General features: G+C 39.1%; 1 protein-coding gene across 1 annotated transcript; it reads right to left on the bottom strand.

Annotated features, from left to right (window-relative positions):
• Positions 1-982: 982 nt before the first annotated feature.
• LOC135165843 (uncharacterized) lies at positions 983-18788 on the bottom strand. Its single transcript, XM_064127580.1, has 6 exons — positions 17224-18788; positions 17081-17141; positions 16876-16974; positions 10980-11176; positions 9749-9924; positions 983-9643 (listed from the first exon to the last, which is right to left on the bottom strand). The coding sequence occupies exon 6, from the start codon at positions 9609-9611 to the stop codon at positions 8064-8066; it is 1548 nt and encodes a 515-aa protein (XP_063983650.1). The 5' UTR covers positions 9612-9643; positions 9749-9924; positions 10980-11176; positions 16876-16974; positions 17081-17141; positions 17224-18788; the 3' UTR covers positions 983-8063.
• Positions 18789-20887: the final 2099 nt, after the last annotated feature.

The following is a 20887-nucleotide window of genomic DNA, read 5'->3' as shown; positions in this document are numbered from 1 at the left end:
GAATTGCAATCATCGCTCGGTATGCCGTTAATTATCATCTCTCCAAGGTATTCATCAACCGATGGAACTCAATTCATTTGTGTGAATATTGACTACTCGTTCCATCCGGATAAAACGACTCTTCGATTTTTCAACAATTTATTTAGTCTTTTTTGAGAGAAATTCGCTGCACCGATTCGCTTTATGCTAATTCAATGTGCGAAATACGAAGGGGTGGACTCAGTCAGGAATCATACGATAAATTACCCCCGTAGACACACGACATTGTTCCATTACAATTTAATTCGGTTGAATGAATTTTCATTCGATTTTATTCATTCAAAATTTGAAAAAAAAAATCATTCGGAGAAAAATAACAAATTGCTTTGAGCAATTTATCTTGACTTTTTTCAACGGTGAAAGTAGATAGTAATTAAATTTTCTTTCACCCTTTTTCACAATTTTTTAATACTTTTTCTTCATAATAAATTTAATTTCAATGACAAAAAAACGAACGTAATTTTTTTCAAGGTTTTTTTTCAAGAATATTTGTGGGGTCTCTAATAACCCCAGAGAGATATTCCATAAGAGAATAAAAAAAAGAAAAACGTTGATCGATTGCACCCCATTAGTTTCCAAGTCACAACCAAGGACCTTTTTAATAAAAAGAATTTATTCATATCACATTTCATTGAATTTGACATGAAAAATCTGTTGAAAAAATACAAAAAAATGATGATCAGTTTTTCTATCCACTCCATCACAAACCAACTCCGCCCCAGTTCCTGAACTCATAAAAATCGCTTCAAATCTATTTTTAATGTTGAAAAAAAAATTATTTCCACTCAACGCGATGATTAACGATAGGAAATTAATTATAAAATCAACCTAAAACAACGAATAACAGACGATACACGGAGACTAATATTCAATAAAAATTCCGTGTCCCTATAAATTTCGGAACAAAATTACTTTTTTAAAATTTATTTACTGTTCAAATGTACAAGCAGCATTTATGTACAAGCAACATATATAAGCAACATATAAATTTATCAGTCAAATTATTTCGATATTTTTTTTTCCTGCAAACGAAACGTTTTAGTATTTTAACAGAAATAATTATTACCTTTACGATTTACATTTGTACCTTTCTTTTCCCCTACATTTTTTTTAGTTTAAACAATATACCCCATACAATGATTCCTTTACACTGTCATTCACATTACATTCGCTACTTTACATTATTCTCTTATACCCTAATTTAATTTACATTAATAAATTAGTCTTTCAAGTATTAACACATAAATTTGTTAAATTTTTTATCAATACCACCTGCAAATTTTCAACTAATAAAACATTACGTATAGTTTGATTTACTAAAATTGTCAACTAACCCCTCTTTGGTATACACTGGTACTCTTTATTCAATATTACCCTTCCTGTAATTGAATTTTTTATTTTTTTTTTTTGAAAAATATTGTCCTCCAATTTCTCCAACGACATTTGCACTTTGACATTGCACGCGATTGCAATAACGCCAGACTAGTCGAGTAACATATTCCGGTAGTGTAGGCAACGGTTTGTGCCATGGATCGTTCCACTCCCCCCCCCCCTCACCCCCTCACCCCACCAATTCACCTATGTACCTAACATCTCTAGCCATTAGTTCACCGATCGATTGAACTCGCTCGGGACGTTATGTAATCTCCCGTGGCAATATAGCACGTTCATATCCATTTGAGGTAAAATTATAATAGTTTATAGCCCGCCATCGTTGATAATCGATTCACCTTAGACTTTCACGTGAAATTTGTTCTGTCGGGTTCATTGATTAACGAGTTATTGAATCTTACTTAATTCTGGTCGATAATCTGACATCTGACGGGGTAATTTAAAGTTGAGCTTGCAATGGAATCATTAATTTATGAATCCAATCGCAGATGAGACATTCGACTGATCATCTGGCGCCATTAATGATATTGAAGATTGAATGATTAATTGGTTAATCGGTGGAGTCGATGCATTCTCGAGTGGATGAATCTGTGTCTTTGAAATGTCCTTGAAAAAACTTCGGATGTCAGGAAAAACTTTATGAAGAGATTTTTTGGGATTTGGGAAGATCTTCAGGGGGTAAAGTCTTGGGGAGATAATCAAACATTTTACGGATGATGATTTTCGAAGATCGTAAGGAAATTTAGATAGACGATATTCGAAGGATAATTTTTATTCGAAGATCTTCGAGCGATGATGATTTTTTGAAGATCTCTGGAAGTCAATTCCAGGGTTCGAGGATCTTCGAACGCTAATTTTTTAAAGTTCTTTGGAAGACAATCTTCTGTCGAAGATCTTCGTAAGACTTTTAATGCGATCTTCGCAAGACTATATTTTTTGAAGATCTTCAGAAGACAGTTTGTCTGTAAGATCTTTCCTCCCAATGTCAATGAATATTCCGAGTCAAAGGTCAGTAAGAAAATTGTTCCAGTTTTAACATCTGGAAAAGTATCTTCTGAAGGTCGTGAAAAAAATAGTCTTCTGAAGATCTGAAAAACTTTCCCCTCCCCCAAAATCTTTGCTCCTCCCACATGCGACTATCCACTTCAATTATTCAACATCAAAATTCTTGAAATTATAATTGAGCAATTAATTATCCCCTTAAGGTGCACATATGTCATCTTCATTTCGGTTGTCATCTCGAGTACTCTCTTGCGCCCTTAACGCCATAATCCCCCCTCTCCCGTCGCCCTTCACCCCGCCCCATTGAATCACCCCTACTTTCCGCGCGCGCATGTACACGCAGATGTGTTTATTCAAGATGTTTGTCGGGATTAGAATCAACAGATGTAACAAGTTGCTTTTATCGTTGAGGGGGTGACAGTCACCCCCATCAATTCGTCGAGGAGTTCATAGAATGCCCCCCCCCCCCCAAATGGAAAAAAATTGAAATTCTTTCAATACCATTTTTCAATAAACAAATAAAAATTTCTAACCTCATTTTCTTTCATTGTTAAGCAACAAAATATTTTTTTTAACGATTTTGCCAAATACTGTTACCGAATAAAAACTAAATTTCTGTTTTTAAAAATTTTTCTCGTTTATTTTTCCTGAAAAAAAATTGTTTTTGTTTTCAAAAACTAAATTCGGTTAAAATACGTTTTTTAAATGGTTGTAGTTTTTTTTACAATTTCTCTCTCAGAGTTTGGGGTAAAATGGGACGGTCGCTTATTTTTTTTTTGTCATTAGCATTTTTTTCCATTGGATTATAAATATTTATGAACATTGATGTACTAGAATCCAGGTTTTATCGTTTTTTATTTCTCCGTGCGAAATAACAAATTACTGTAGTATTTCATTATTTCATTTGCTGAAGGATTTAGGATACGATGAAATTCATGCAAAATTTACGATTGAAAAATTCCCGGGGGCTAGCGTGACCCGGTGAACTCTGACCTTCGCTGCAATAATTTGCGTGGGTGAAAATTCCTGGTCCCCTCCTGTTCCCCACTAGCCGGTGTTAGCATCTGTCGAAAAGGTCAGGCTCGGTAGATTCTTCACTGCGATTCAAACCTAAATTTCCGATTCAATGGCTGATGTACAACCCCAATGGGAAATTAATGAAGAAATTGTTTCACTGAATTACTAAATTTACAATTAATCCCAATGATAATTTTTCTTCCCACGACAAAAACTATTTCGTAAAAATTAAGGAACTCGCAGTTTGCTCATCGATTACGAAATCGTAATCGATGTATCGTAATTTATCACAGTCGATGAAACCAAAAATTCTGGAATTTTCGGAAAAATCACGGAATTTTCGGAAAAATTACGGATTTTTCCGAAAATTTCCTATAATTTCGCATTTCGCTCGAAAATTATGGAAATGATATATAATTTTTCTTGAATATTTCTCTCTGTGCGTCGACTCGTTTCGATATATTTCCCTGAAAAGACAATTTATTGTCCCGGTACGGTAATTTTTCTTGTATTATTCTTTCCACCGACTGCACAAGAAGTTTATTCTCATTTGAGTCTCGATGTTGGGACATTTGTGAAGTCACTCAGCGTGCAATCTTCCCTCTGAAAGCCGTTTATATATGATCAAAGGCTTGCACCTGGACACGAGAATCGATGGTACGAAGAGCCTCGGGAAAGGAATAAAAAATAATACCAACCCCCAAGCCTCGGATGGGTCGGCGGGCGGGAGGGGGAGGGGGGCGAAGTAGCGCCGAGTTGAACGAGGAAATTGACGAGGTGGCAAGTGAAAGAAAGAGAGAGAGAGAGAGGGTGAGGATTCCCCAGTTGAGGCACTTTGATTAATCGAACTCTATTGGAAAGTGCCCTATATATAACTCGGACAGAATGGCCTGACTGATTGACGATTTCAGGGAGAGAATAAAATGCCCATAAAAAAAAAAGAAACTGTTGAAAAACTTGAATAAAAAAATTTACACTTCAACTTTTTTCTTCACTACATTCAGCGGTGAAATATCATCTCATCAAGTGGATCAAAAAATTTCTGGTTAAATTACAGGGAAAATGACATTGCCATTTGCCAAATTTTTTTTTGAATGAAATGATTTTCAATCACACGAAAACCCTAAATAGTCGCTACCAATCGGTCCCAAAATCAAAGTTCACGATGAAAAATCAAGTTCCTCCCCTCTCGACCTATTTTTAACCCTTATATTTAGCTTCCAGATAAATTCAACTTCTCATAAAATTTTAACTGCAGAAATTTATCCCGTTAAAGATAATTCATCCCCCTGATGCTTGAACAATAACCCAATTCACCCAGAATTCAATTTTCCGGATGAAAAATCAAATTTCTCCTCCTGCCCCCTTATTTTTGACCCTCATCTTACCCTCAAGATAAATTCAACCTCTTACAAAATTTCAACCATGGAAATTCATTCTATTAAAGATAATCCACCCCCTGACGCCTCAACAATTACCCAAATCCCCCAGAATTCAATTTTTCCCAATGAAAAATCAAAGCCTCCTCCCCTGCCCCTGTCACCAACTCCTCACCTGGATTTCATCACCGTAGATAAAATAAATGAACAGGAGAAAAAAAAAAAGCATTTAAAATCTAGTGTGTAGTGGCATTCATTCTTTACCCATGTTCAACTCTATTTGCGGGGGCGGCAGTTGCATGTGCCGCAAAAGAGAGCATAGCGAGCCTCCCGGGAGCTCTATCGACCGACTTCTCTCATCCAACGGTTACTCGCTGAAGGCAGTTGTGCAGCCACTGGTCGCATACAGTTCTACATTTTTCACCCCCCCCCCCCCCCTCCTCGCCTCTCCACCCCTTTTTTTTCTTAATTATCCGCTCCGAATCTTGACATTATGCGAGAGTCGATCGAACAGCGGATCGTAATTACAGCCATTGTTATGCGGAATTCGATGCTCGAGGTGAGAATTAGGTATTTGAATTGCAGAAAAATTGGCGGGAAATTGATTGGACGAATTGCATTGGCTGGGCGGAGAGATTTGTGACGGAGAACGGAGAGAATCGAAGGGTTTTGTGCGCACATTTGCGAGATATCGAAGGAGGTGACGATGAAAAAAGTATTTCGAGTGGTGGTCGAATATTCCCGTCTAATGCCGCCATTTTTATTTGTTCAGATATCAGACTGGCGGTGATATTCGGGGAAATTGTGGAAACGCAGGGGGATATTGCGGAAAAAAGCTTTTCAGGGGTTTCATGAGAACTAATAGAGCGAAATATTTTTTTACCTTCACTTTTCCGAATGAATGCGGACGTTTTCACCTGCGTTTTTTTTAAATATCGAAATTCTTTTTCATAGGAAGTTGCGGAACGCGAAAGCTCTTTGCGGTCTCCATTGGTTGAAAAATGATGATTTTAATTACGAGGTTGAAAGGTAACTTTCATCCCTCCAGCAATCATCATTCTTATAACATTAATTAAAATATTAATCGAAACGCGTGCGTTTCATTTCAAAACGTCGTTAAACTCGCGGAAGTTATTGCGGAACGAAATCTTCCGCTTCAAATAAAAGTCCAAGGCAAGTCTTCGTCGAGAGTTTCTGATGGCTAATTTCGCACGAATGTCACCATATTTGTCCTTCGCCCTATTATCGTTCTCGTGTTATTCATCGAAGCGATGGAAAAAAAACGCATGTCTTCACTTGCGTTTTTTTCCCTTCAATCTGTATTCAGTTTGTAGTGGTTGAGGGTGATAAAAAAAAAAACACAGCTCATTGTTCGATAAGTTGCTAGAGACATGAAAGGGTGGGATAATGTTTCTGTGACGAAAGCAACATTATTTTATTCATGCCCCCCAGGGCGCCGAGAATCAGCTTGCTCCAGCGTACCTTCACGTCACGAACAATTTCCATATGCAAAGCGTCTGCCGCGCGATGGCTCGCTACGACGTAAAGTGGAACGGAGGTGGTCTGTACGATAGTATTACACGTAGGGTGGTACCACCCTCTTTTCCATTGCCCCTCTCATCCCATCCACCGTCACACTCTAGACTAGAACTGTTGCTCGGTGATCAGGAAGCGGAAACTTTGGAGAGGATCTAATGTAGGAAAGTTTCGAGGCCCCAGGAAATCTTTGGCGGGTCTTTCTTCGCGATAGTTTCATCGCAAGTTTTCCGCGAGGGTAAAACGGTTGTTGAGGGGAGGGGGAGGAGTGTGAATTCAAAATGGCGGTTTTTCAAGTTTTGGAATTGATGATGGAGTGTGGATGCAACTGACAGCCGGGAAAAGTTGACGCTGAAAACTCAGTATGACGACCTCTTTTGAGAGGAAATGAATTTTCGAGGTTATGTTTGTCTTTTGGAATGTAGCTGAGGTACTTGAAGAGATAAGTGGGTCGACTTGGGAGTCGTTTTCAGCTCATATTTTCCGAACTTTTCAGTGAGATTAGCCGCAATCATCTGCCTTCATTCGTATTCGCATTAGAAGTTTTCGAAATAGTTATTCGGGAAATGGTTAGGGAATTATTGATTTTCATGTGTTACTATCGGCTAGCGTTAAGTTTGATGAGGATCTAGTGATAAGTTTTATTGTGAGGACTTTGCCGGACGGACTTTAAAATCTATATTGGAGATTGTGGCTCTAGTCAATGGGCCCGAGAAATGTGAGGTGAAAAAAAATCTGAATTTATCAGTCACAGTATTTTCAATAATTTTTTCATTGAAATTCTTGTAACATTCATCTATCATAGAAGAGTCCACACCTTATCTCCGAGTGTCATTTCAATGCTGAGAATAATTTCCCATGGGGCATTGGAAATACATTCTAATACTCCGGAAAATGCAGATGCGATAAGAATGCCAATATGGAGTGGAATTTTTTTCAATATTAATTCTCGTGACCTGAAATACCCTTTCAACAACTAAAATACCTCCATTTTTCGTATTCCTTTATACATTCTCATACACCAACAAAGTGCATTTGATCGTATATTCGTTCCCCTCCCGCCGCCCATCAAATACGATTACTAATGCCGATTGGTAATTGAGACCATCACTGTAATTACATTCGCCGAAGGCTGGACAGTCTGTGCCACCTCCGCTGTTGGACACGTAGCGAGACTCCTCGTTTCGCGGAATACCAATGAATGCGTTATCACTGTTCCACCTAGAGCACAAGCCTGAATTCACTCGATGTAAGACGCGTAACGTATAGTTTGTTTGCTGTGGATATCGTTGAAATTATGTAATCGTACGACACAGGATGAATTTTATTATATCCTAGAAATTACCATTCCGAAAGGGGGGGAATAGGGGGTAGAAAGTGACCCCATTAGATACCCAGGGGAAACGCTAATTCAATATAAAAAAGATATCCTATATCACACCATAACTTACGGAAACGTAGACAAAAAAATTCAAATGCAGTCAACGTCTTGGGGAACGCAATACCGCAGTCTTTACCTGATGATGACGTCTAGATGACTCTGGGTGATGGACAATAAAGTTTGTCATCATCACAAAGGAACGATTAATATTGCAACTTAATACAGAACGATCTCCCGTCGTCAGTTTCCGGGCGCCCCATTTTTCTGCTTCATGCTGATAATATGCGGAGGAAAATGGTTGTTTTAGGGTCACGTGATTAACCAACAAAGGCATCTTCGGAGTCATCCCATCCCTTCAGATGATTCTTCTTGAAAGCGTGCCATGCAAGTTCAATAAATAATTGACCAGCTGCTAAACAATGACCGTACATCAACAACTGGAAAGCCGCTCCCATTTTGTCCATTCCGACGGACTCCTTCTGCTCCTCCAAATGCTCTCGAAACTGCCTGTCCTTCTCATCACTCTCCCATTTCTTCAATAAACCCCCCTCCTGAATTATTGCAATCACATAATCAATTTTATCCTTGAGGAAGAACGTCTTTCGGGTAGCGTGCAGTCGCCAGAAGTTTATGAGGGGCTCCTCCATCACACGGAGCTGTCCCTTTACCGCACCATCGTTTGTCTCCTCATACGCGTTCTTAGCAATGTGATCTTTAAAATAATCAGCGGCATTGGCGTCCATGGTGCACCCAGCATCCCCCACTTCAACAGCCCTCTGTGCACATTTGGTAAAGTTACCCTCGATCTGCAACTGCTCCACCAGCTCCACTCGCTCTTGAATGCTGGAGTGACTCAGGACAGTCCATTGCCAGGATGGCAGCAGTACCGGAAGTTTACTATCAACCAATCCGCGAAGTGTCTTGATGTCGTTGTAGAACGATGAGCTGAGGTCATTCACCAATCGTCCCTCGTAAAACTCCACGAGGAAGAACGACCAAATGACGAAGGACATGCAGAAGAGCCTCTCCGATGCTCGCGTTCCAATGAAATCAAAGTGCTGGTAGATCAGGAGTCTCCAGATGTGTATGAAGATATGGGTGTCCTTCTCTACGCGGAGGTACACGGTGAGGAGGACCATCACGATGGAGAAGAGGATCACCACAGTGAGATCAATGGACGAAAACATGTTCAATATTCCGCGAATTGGACGAGTTCTTGGGACAATAACCACCAGAGCTGTACGCCATCTTGGGTAGAGAATCTCCAGCTCTTGTCCATTGATGGACTCCAGGTAGAAAGAGTTTCCAAGGATATCAGCGTCTTCTGTGAGCAAATCTGCGATTGAGGCAGTTCTTTTTGCATTCGACAACTGGAAGAAGGCATCGGTGAACGACGACTTCTTCATGGTAGACTTCATCGTGAAGTTCAGGCGCTCTGAGAGGAAGGTCATCAGGGCATAGTCACCACCGTCCATTGGCGCTGGGTACGTCCTGGGGTAGACGTAGGGTGGATTCTCGTAGAAGGCGACGCGAACTGGATGCTTGTGCAGATTCTTCAATTTGTCCGGAAAGAATTTATTGGTCACATTCAACAGTTTACCTGGAACATTGTCATCGCTCATCTGAAAAGGATTGTATGTGTGGATCAGTGGGAGACTCCGGGTGAGGGTGATGGTCACAACATTCAGGAGCTCGTGTTGCCAAAAGCTGTGGAGAACCGATTTGATTTTCTTGGCGGAGGAGTCAACGCAATTTCTGGTGATCAAGAGAGCTATTCGCGTTGATGATGACAAGTAGCTGCGGTGGACCTGCTTCCAGTGATCAATCCAATGAAAGCTGTTGATGATTGCAAAGACCTGGGTCATCTTCGCGGTGGTAGCAATGGGAGTCACAAGATCTGGAGGAAAAAGAAAATGATTTGGTCGAATGTTGGATGATCCGCTGCTCTCATCCTTCGCTCATCAATTTCTTAGGAAAATAAACAGTTAATGATTGTCATTACTTGGGTGATGAACGACGAGTGAAACGAACGATCCAAAAATCCTCAAAATTGGCTCAGAAATATCGTGAGGCACTCCTTCTTCCACAACCACATGAACAACTGATGAATTCTTAATGTTTCTGATGTACTTGGTGGCCACGCATTTTAAACTTCTAGAGTTTACACAATCACCTTCACTATCGATAAGAAAATTTAGTGAGTACTTGATACATGAAAGAAGAATCAAAAGTTTGAAACTAAGATTTATGGAAATCATCGTCAGTTGGTGCTCCCCAACGGTTAAAGACAGAGTGACAGATACCTTCAGCCCTCCCTTTCCGGAATATTGAACAGCCATTCGACACCGTCTAATGATCCTCTCCCCCCCCCTAATTGACGATGATTTATGACACACCAAATGAGCAGGACATTTCGTCAATTTCCAGAGTGATAATCATCACTGATGTTTTGATGGTCACCGAAGCCGAACCGTCAGGGGTTCATGTAGACAGGTGGTGGGTGGGGGGGGGGTGAGGATGGGGGATGATATCAGAAATGAAGCGGATACATTTCAGGCAGTGGGTGATGGATTTAGCGATATGGTTTTTTACGTCATTTTGGTGGATCAAATAATTTGATATCTGATAAGCCATGAGAATTGAGAGATGGGGTTGGATCGTTAGCCAAGGGTGGTTATCCGGACATTTACCATTGAATCAAAGACGATCAATCGATCCTGATCTGCTGATCAATGGATTATTGGTAAATTTAGAAAGAGTGGTCGATATTAATGTTCAATGGCGGATTTTCCGTTGGCTCAACGTTGGCCGAATATTGGCAGTCAATGTTCTACTAACATTGGTGGTTAGCATTGATGTAATGTTGGTAGTCAACCTTGTCCCAGGGTCGGTAGACAACATTGAGGTAGAAATTTAGTTTCCGGACGCAGAAATCACTGAATTTTTTTTTTTCGTTCTCATTATTATTCTGATATTACTATTGTACAATGGCGTATGGTCCATCGTGACTAGGTAACGATGGAAAACTTGGTTTTCCATAGAGGAATTATATTCTCTCTATAAAAAAATTTACTGCTACACATTCATTGCCTCGTTGCAATAAAAACTTTTAGCTCATATAATTGTCAGCCCTCGGCTTTCCCTCTGGCCCTCAATTTCACACTCCCAAATATTTCATGTCAGTCGTATCGAAATAACGTATTCACAATATTTTTTATAAATTTTTCACTTACCACTGGAATATATTCGTATTTGTACTTTGAAATTGTGAATAAACGTTAATTCGTTTAAAACATCACTTTAAATCTCTCCAGGTACGTGGGATTAAATCTTTGTAGAATTCTCGATGTAAGCTCTTATACTCCCACTGGCATGTTTCAGTAACTAGTTAAAGCTCTGTACGAAACTCCATTAGAGGGAGTACTTCTACCTGTAACAGACGCATAAACAAAACCCTAATCCAATTGTTTGAGTTTAAAGTTTTTAGTTTTTTATTTCTTATAGGGAGGGGGTGGGGGGGGGGCGGGAATTGTCGGACAATTTTTTTTAAAGGAGAATAATGATTGGTCGACAAACAAAATTGGATTAGAAGGGGTGAAAAAAAAAACTGCCGAGTCAAAAGTTGCTCGGGTGTGGAGAGTAAATTACGGACGAATGAAATCCCCGACGTTTTCACCAACAAAGGAAAATAAAATTTGCGCGAATAAAAATAAATAGATGCATTCATGGAAACGTGATGGGGTGAGTGAAGAGGGGTGAAAGGAAAGGGGGGTGAATAGGGACATGGGGAGTAGGTGCAGTGCCTTTGTAATTCTGTCTCTTGTGCTTTTGGTTGGCGAATGGCAGAGTGAGAAAACAAATGCGAATGGAACCGCTAACGAAGCATCGGTTTTCCATGCCAGTTGCCGACATTTTTTAGGACAACGAGAACTGGAGGGCCAATAAATTGGGGTATATATGGGGACTGATGAAATGAAGTAATTGGGTACAGGTGAATTTTTGAGAAAAACAAAATTTTAGGTTCTGATATTTGGAGGAGAAAAAATTTCACTCGCGTTTACTTCTCACGATGGGAAATTGAACAAAATAGGGGGATTTGGCTGAATTTAGAAGTCTGTAAAGCTTATGAAAAGCCCTTCAAAATGACTAATTTTTTTTTAATTTCACTCTGCGGATATTGAGTTATTGCTGATTGAAAATTATCGCTTTCACCAGTGAGTGAAAAATTTTTATTCCTTTCAACTGAATAATTACAATAAAAGTCTTCTGAGGTCTTCTTATTTCGCTGTTTCAGTGAACTGCAAAAAGTAGCACGAGATGTTCGAAGCTTTGTTGTTTGTAATTCCGGGATTCCCCTTTTCTCACTCTCATCCGCTCCTCGCGAATTTCCTCACTAACAAATTAAATTGCACCTTCCAACCAACTCCGAGTTTTTACCATGTTCTCTGGTAATTCATCCTATCGACTACTCGATCCTATCGATATTGTTCGAGATATACTATTCTACGAATCGCTCTTACCTCACACCCTCAAAGCATTTTTAGTATTTTTCAATCCTCTGACGATTTCTTCAAGATTTTGCCCAGACAAAAATTTTCTACATCCGATATTCAACTATTTCCGGTGATTACAAATGAATTCCCAAACTACTGATAATAAACATTTTCATAAAAATATAGTAGACAAAATAAAATAAAAATTTAAAAAATAAATCATGAAGACATCTCCAACAAAATATAACAGAGAGACACCAAATTTCATCAGTCTCTTCACAACAAATTCTCAAAGACTTTAAATTTATCCCTCATCCCCTGCTGACGTCAGATTCTTACGATAGCGGAAGAAAAAAAAAATCACCTCGACAATGAGAGCCCTCACCACAAATGTGTGAATACACACTCTGGAAGATGGACAAAAAAAAATGAAACCAACAAAGAGAAGGGAACCTATATTTGAAGTCACCTAGTCATTGCAGCGGCCCGGGGGGGAGGGGGGAGGGGGGTTGGTTGGTTGGAAAGGGGTTGGTAGTTAATAGGGGGTGGGAGAACTTTCAGCTGGGATGTCCCGGGCACGGCGCGTGCTGCTACTCCACACTCGGTGTCGTTCCGGGATTTGCAGCTCCGTTACCATGGTAACTATTGGCGTGACGTCACTGGTGACGTCACGTCTTCACCGCTCCCGATCACGTTGAATAAGTGGAGAACGAGGATGTGCGTTCGAGATATGAGCTTCTCTTCATATTTTATCATTATTAAATTCGGGATAACATCATTTTCATGATAGGAATTTTCTTTGAGCGAAGGGGTGGATGGATGTGAATCCACCCCTTCGCTGACATTGATCATTTTGCGTTTAAAGACATGTGCAACACTGGAGCGCGATGACTGTCATATTTTTTTTAGAGATGGAAATGATTTTTCAATTTGTTTTTCAATTTCTACGGCTCACAATTCTCGAGTCGAGATTTGTGTGAGCGAGCGGCTCAAGACTTTTTGGTCGGTGAGAGGGTGGGCTCGGGGTGAGGCTTTTACTCGTAAACTCGGAGACGTGATGTCTTGATAATTTTGCGATAGTAATCGATATATTTTAATCGACTTCGGGTTATCGCAGCGGGGCACCTTTACTCGAAAGTACGTCCGGAGTATTTGGAGTCATAAAGGGAACCGTGTGCGGTACTCGACCGCAGAATGTCCCTCTAGCTTCGTTTTTCTTGTTACAATTAAGGCGGGAAATTTGAAATTATAAGAAACTGGTGATGCACCGATCGCATCCGATAGCTTAATTAGTATTCAATGGAAGTTTAAGTCTTTCAGAAATTGATTTTTCGTAATACGAAATTCACAGGCAATAATTGTACTTCAGAATTACTCGAAAATTTTTAACGACGCAATTTGTTTCTCCGGATAACTGAAATTTATTTGAAGGGAGCAATTCACATAAAGGAATGAGGGGATCGTTGTGATGAGCTTTCAGTAAGACATTCTCCCCATCTATTCAGGGAAATAATTCTCACCCCTCGAAGCCCATTGGCCGTGATTTTAGTGGTGAATTCGGGAAGGGTTTTGAATTTTTTATTGAGTCATGACCTTGTGTAGTGGGGCAATTGAGCCGTGAGATGCCCCGGAGCCGGTGGATTTCACGAGCTATTGGACACACCCGGTCATCCGTGCGTTTTGCAGCTTCTTTGGGCGTCCCCTCAGTCACTCGTTAAAGTTGACCCAGTTTCAAAAAACCAAACCATTTGTGAAATTCAATTTTGTTATTTTTGAGAGCAAATGATAAAGGCCATGAGTCGAGCGGACAAATGCAACGGACGATATTACCATATAGTAGAGTTTTTCCTCTTAAAAAAAAATTAATTGTGACGTTTTTTGGAGTCTAAAAAAATTTAATTGGCTGATGTTTAGGGTATTACAGACGTTCGAAGGTGAAATCTGCAAAAAAAAATATGATAGCTCACTGGAGGACCGAAAAAATTCGAAAAAAATTGAGGGGACATCTTAGATTATTTACAATCACAGAAAAAATTGACAAATAATTAAATTGAATAATTAATTGATTTTTTTCCAACTCCATTGCGAATTTTATTGTTGAGCTAATTTATTTGAGAGGAACCCCAAACGGTGAATTGATTGCTCTATTTGAATTGAATAAAATATAATGAGTTAGTTGATCTCATTATTAGACACTTTTTGAAATAACAATTAATCGATTTTAATTACAATTAAATTCGCTTGTAATAAATTCAAAGCCCATTCGGTTGATAAATTCGAAGGTGGTTGAAAATAAATTACGAGCTTTTGAGAAATTCCGTTGCAAATATCCTCGAGCAATGTTGCAATTAATCTGGACATCTGTCTCACTGTGTAAATGGTATTCCGTGTACTTTGTTTCAGGGTCCAAGCGGCCGAGCTTTCACGTGGAATATCCAATTACTCCATGTACCTGGCGTCGCCTGGAGAATCTCACTGGATAATTCAAATAAGATGGGATTTTGCCGCGAGTGATGTAGTCCCAATGCCCTCTGGCTATCGAGACGAGACGCAACTATCGGTGAGTGATAGCAACTCATTTATCAGTAGTTACCGAATAATATCGGAGTGACGGAGTTCCTCAATTAATTATTGAGATCGGGAACCGCTGGAATTTTCCGGGATTTTTCGTTATCGAAATGACAATTTAGTGACAGGCTTCAGAATTATTCTCTTTTACGCGTTGAAAAATTACCAATTAATAACTCTTAATAATTTTTATTGATCATTTCTCGGCGAGAACATGAAGATAAACAAATGGAATTTGTCAAAGGGATGAAAATTTTATTTTTTAGTCATTAATTTTCTCTTAGTTAAATTTTTTCTCACGACATCGTAAACGTGATATTATTTTGTTAGTCGGGACCTTTTAATTAATTGTTATTGTTAATATCAGACCGGTGATTTGTTTGGAAAGTCACTTGAATGTTTAGGGTTATATTGACGTCGATTTAAAATTTATTTGTGATTTCAATCTTTAAAATTGAGTGTTCATTCAACTCTGAGTGAATATTATCCATGTTGATGGTAAAGTTTTTGGAGAATGCGCGAGATTCCCTCGCACGAAAGCCCGAAAACTCAAGAGTTTGCAATTACTCCGGCTTTACTTAAAACTTTTCCCCCTTCCAAAGGTTCCAAAGGTTTTCTTAACCTCAAATTTTCGTTGGAAAACGAGCCCCATATATCTCCCATCGACTTAAGCGATGAAAAATTTGCGGTAAAAATTTCCGAGATGCGCTATTGTGTCATCACTCCTCAACTTTCTCATGTGAAAAACTTTTTATGAAAAAGTATCGCATATTTCGGTTATAAAGATTAACTGAACGATATATTCGTCGATCCCCGGTCGTCATTTTTATTGAATATTTCTCTTTGTATATTACATATTTACCATTGAAATAATTTTTTACGAATTCATTGGGTTCCGAGGAGAGTGCGAAGTCGATTATAGGTTTAATAATGAAGTTATCCTTTATGCTAAACAGTTTTGCATAAAGCGATGCCCCAAATAGGATTAACGGTGGAAAGTGCACCATCTGGCTTGGTCATCATCAAAGTTTTTTTAGTCTCTTGAAACCAACTCGATGCCTCGAGAAATTTCCACTCCCGCGAACGGTAAAATAACTGGAGACTCGTTCCACCATTAAATCATTATTTTAATCATGCTGTGCGTAAAATGAGACTTTACGGACGCCCCCCTCCTCACACAATGTGATAAAATCGTATACTGAGGAGCGAAAAGTTTTTTCATTTACAAATTTCAATTTTTCCTTTACAAGCGAGAGAGACTTTTCCAGACCGATTGCACATAACAAAATTGACAAACTTGAAAATATTTTTACGGCCGTGTTACACTAGATATTTTGGAATCGCGATTTTTGGGTCTTAGGGATATAAAATAAAAAAAATTAAATACCCAAAATGCGCGGAGTTATTTAAATTTTTTTTTGAAAATATTCCGACAGAAAATTTCCTGTCAAAATTCTTTAAAAAAATTCCTTTTGAAAGTCCCTTCAAGAGATAAAATTTCAATCGAAGAATTTGTCTTCTGGAAATTTTTATGGGCCACCAAAAATTCCTGAAAAATATTCCAAAGATATATTTTACCGCGCAGCGTGTGCTCATCGATAAAAAAAAATGTGACACATCTTTCTCGAAGTACGTGTCGGTAGACGGATTCTATAACGTAATGTCAAAATAAATATTGCGTAATAACTTTCTTCAATTTAAGCCTGAAATAAGCATTAACAAATTCAGTCTGTCAATCAAAAACAGAAGGCCCGGGGGAGTGGTTTCTCCCCCCCCACTCCCCAATCTTATAATGTCAGGAGCACACTCCACAACTTCGCCCACATTGTGTACAAGAATTGATTGGATATGATAATCCGTGAAAACTTCAGTCATCACTAATGGTCGATTGATTTCCAGGGGTTCGATGAATGGACCAAACCATCCCAAAATATATCGTTTCATAAATTGAAAACATCATTAGCAATTCGACAGGAATATTTAAATATAAAGATGGGATAAAAAGTTTGCCAGCAAATTGAGAAATATATCGCAATACATTTTTATATAACGGTGGGGTAATTTTTACCTAAAATTATTCTTCATGTGGTGAAATTTCGGATTCCTCTGTCGGTAAAAATTTCAAGCTCCATCTCAAAGTCTCAAAGAAGGGCCGACCTATTCGTTCCTGAAAATTAAGGTACCCTGGGAGGTAAAAATGACCGACTAATAACATAAAAAATATTTAATGTCAAAGAAGTTTCACTTAAATTTAATTAATTCAGAAAAATGACCGATTTTTTTGGTATTTTTTTCTGCATATGACAGCATTAGAATTATCCTCTTGCGGTCCTCCTAAAATTACCAATAAATTCCACTCACTTATAGATTACGTGAGTAATTACGTAATTTTAACTGATTATTTATCTCCGCATACGTGAAATTCCAATCGTGTTCCACATACTCTTCACGGTACCATCAGCGTCTTCATTCTGTCGATAAAGACCCCATCAAAATAAATACCAAGTTATCCCCGTTGAATCCCTCATATCCCTCCGTAAAAGATGGCTTCAGGGGTGGGTGGATACCCCAAAATATTGGGGTGTAACGCCACCAAATTTTTTTTTATTCCCCTTTTTCACCGAAGTTACGTCGTCTCGATTGTGCAGAGGGTGAAAGCACTTTCAGTGGTTTTATTTTTATCACTGATGCATCTACCCTTCATCCCCCATTTGTAATCTAAATGTACCCCTTCTGGAAGTGTAGGGGGATGTTTATACGGTGCATTAGTTACACAAATATGTTCTCAACATTTTTTTTTTCTTCAAAATCCTTATCATTTTTGGGTTACGAAATGGGTTAACATCTGTCGTTTTTCAAATTCGTCTTCATTTTTAACTCAGAGGGGTGGGTATCCACATGCCTGATGGGGCCATTTTCCATCCCCCAGTACCTCCTCATGCAGGTTTGATCAACTCGAGTTGTTGACGTTCGAAACAAAAAAAAAGAGAAATTAATAGCGAGTCTATATATAGGTTATACCTCGGGATATGCGCCTACGGGGTGAGTGGAGGGGTTGAGGGTGGATCGATAGAGTAGGGGAGTGAGCCTCAGAACACTCTACCCACCCTCCTAACCGGCCCAACCTCGAACGCAAGATCGTGCGCTACTGTTAAAGGTCAAGGTCAGGCTATTTCCTGCACGAGGTACACTAGTAAACGAACAGAAGATGAACGAGGAAAAACAGGGGTGTTTTTAGTATTTTTTTTTTCATCTGTTTTTTTGGGGGTGGTGCAGATAAAAATACCGGAAAAAGTCGTCGGCTTGGAGTGAATAAACACCACTTCCAGGGGATTTTTATTCGTGAGCGATGATTCAATAATTGAGGAGATTCATTAATTTTTCGTGAATTTGTTAATCACCAGTGTCGGTGACACGGAAAATTAGGGGTACCAATGACCCCTTTTGATAGATCAGGAAATTTTAATATTCAGTTAAAAAAGACGATCAATATTACGTCATCAGCCCCCTAATTACGACGAAAAGTCATTTTTAATTCTAGGGTAGAGGTTAGAATTTTATTCACATCCCCCTACAATCGCCCTCTATCCTTGCCCATAGGGTAAAATCGGTTGCTCCACCTCAACTGCATCAAATCCTTTTTATCCAAATCGCTAAATCCACCCTAGAAAAATTCTAAAAAATTTCACAATTTAAATTTAGAAACTAGGGGACATAGGGGATCGGTATCGCCTCCTGCCGACACTCTAAAAACTACCCCTTCAACTGAGAAGAAACCGAGAGTAATTCCAGCTCTCCAAAACTCTCAAACCAACCTCTACATAATCATATTAAATTCCCCACCCTATCCCCTAGATTTTCCCTATCCTCTACCCCTCGGTTTAAAATAAATTACCCCATCTCCAAGTTAATATTAAATTTCTCAACCAATAAAATTTCCCTAGTCCGATGAAAAAAATCCTCAAAAAGTCTTTATTTTGATTCTCCTCTCCTTTCCCTAACCATCACCACCCCCCACCCCCCCTTACAACTCCAACTACCCCAAAGTATTATTTATATAACGTGCGACAGAAACACTGAGACAGACGCGCAGTTACCGAATACGGGTCACAGCGCCTCGTCAATAACGGCACACCGGCACTACGTCGACGCAACTGTACAAGCCCGGTATTCCTCCACCATCTCCCACCTCCTCCTCCCCCCCCCAACTCCCTAACCCCCTTAATTTATCCTTTTCTGTCGTTCCCACTCTGCCCACCGAGCTCTGTCGTCCCGTTTAAGATCGACTTAACAATGGAACCACTGACACACTTTCTCGGGATGACTGGGAGAAGGGATGACGAAGTGGGGTAGGGGGACGCCCTAAAACCTCTCCTTGCGGCTTTCGCCCCCTTCCCCTGACTAGCCCCCTTTGACCCAATCGTTGAGTTCTCTTCACAACACTCCTTTATTCACCTTTATACATTGGCCTCTGTGACAAAAGTCGTATCTTAACACTTGAAATTCTGGCAATGATTATTGGTTGGGGGAGGGATGGAGGGAGGAGGGATGGGGTGGGGTTAGGGGGTGATATAGGGGAGGTGAATTAAACGTCCGCATATCGTTGCTGGACGTAACTTTCCGGTTATAATAATTCAGTTGGAGAAACGAGTGAAATCGTGAATTACTAGGACGTTTCATACTGCATAGCCATCATCTAGGGGATTAGGGGATTTATTGGGGGAAAATTATAGGCGACACGTTTCGCCGATGTTTGTAAAATGGGGCAAACATGTTCCCAGTTTTATTCACCTAGTGTGGATTTTTTTATACTTACGAGGTTGTTCGTCTAGGGTATAGCCTCAATTTATTCCTCTAGATTTTTTAGATAGAAAAAAGTAGAAAATAATTATTGAATGTTTATTCTTTAGAGTCCGGTGTTTAATTTATGCAAAAAATGATGGGGTAGAGCATCTAGAAGTCCCCTAGATCCCCTAGAACCGCCTATGTTCATTTTGCCTCCTGAATTCCCTGATTTAGATCAAGAACTTACTTTGAAAATTTTAAAGCGTTCTGTGACAAAAATTAAATTGTTTATTAAGCTAATGGAAGACATTCGAATCTAGGGGATCGTCTTAAGTGGTCTTTTAACATAAATATTTCATGAAAATTATTTAAAAAATATTCCAATCTTGGAGACAGTCTCAAATGATCCTGTAACATGAATACTTGATGAAATTAAATTTTCTATTGACTCATCATCTTCAACCCAGACACAACACTCTGTGTTGTGCGCATTCAAGAAAGGTCAGAGGAACAGTAAAGCAGGGAGTTTTACGATGATACGCCCACCCACGTTAGTCTACAACCCTCCAATTCCCTGGAACTTGATTGTTTACGTCGTACGGTCAAATGCACCACGACTGAGTAAAAGGAAAAATAAATAAATAAGTAGAACGCATCCTCTCAATGTAATTGAAGAGAGGAGGAAAAAAAGTAAATGAGAATTTAACACTTTTCGGTTTATTTTTCACTATTTTTCTTAGCTTTTAGCGATAGATACGGAAGATGTATTATTTCTACTTTAGAAAAAGAGGGATGAATATACTGGGGCGGTTTCCGTATATACCCACGCATGCCCGAGATCTGAATACTTTTCTCATTCCATTGATTTCCCTTGATTCCAATTATTTCTCTTACGTTGAGAGTTTTTCATTCTCCTGTTGATTAAAATCTGGAGTTGAATCGATGCCATTCGATGAAGCTAATAATTTTAGACAAGATTGATGAAAAAATGATTCACTTTGTGTCAATTCTTCATGAAAAATTGTTCATCAATTTTTGCAGATCATTCATTGATCGCTGGATCGTTTTTATAATAATGGGGCAAAATGGGCTGGGGTGGATTGGATCAGATGGGTAAGAGAATTATCTGTTACGAGAAAAAAAAATGAGCCCAATCGCTTCAGTAGATTCAGAAAAAATCCTAATTGAATTTTTATAGATCATTTATCGATCACTAGATCATTTTCACATTTTCCGCTGTAACTTCGTTTCTATCAGACCAAAATCAGTTATTTTTTTTTCAGTCGATGGCCACA

This window comes from Diachasmimorpha longicaudata, chromosome 9 (assembly GCF_034640455.1).
Source record: "Diachasmimorpha longicaudata isolate KC_UGA_2023 chromosome 9, iyDiaLong2, whole genome shotgun sequence".
NCBI lineage: Eukaryota > Metazoa > Arthropoda > Insecta > Hymenoptera > Braconidae > Diachasmimorpha > Diachasmimorpha longicaudata.
Note: the sequence above shows the minus strand (reverse complement) of the source record. Positions and strands in the feature narration are given on the sequence as shown.

What these genes read in the sequence shown, in the direction of transcription:
- LOC135165843 (XM_064127580.1), bottom strand. Translation starts at nt 9,611, where the DNA reads ATGACCCAGGTCTTTGCAATCATCAACAGCTTTCATTGGATTGATCAC.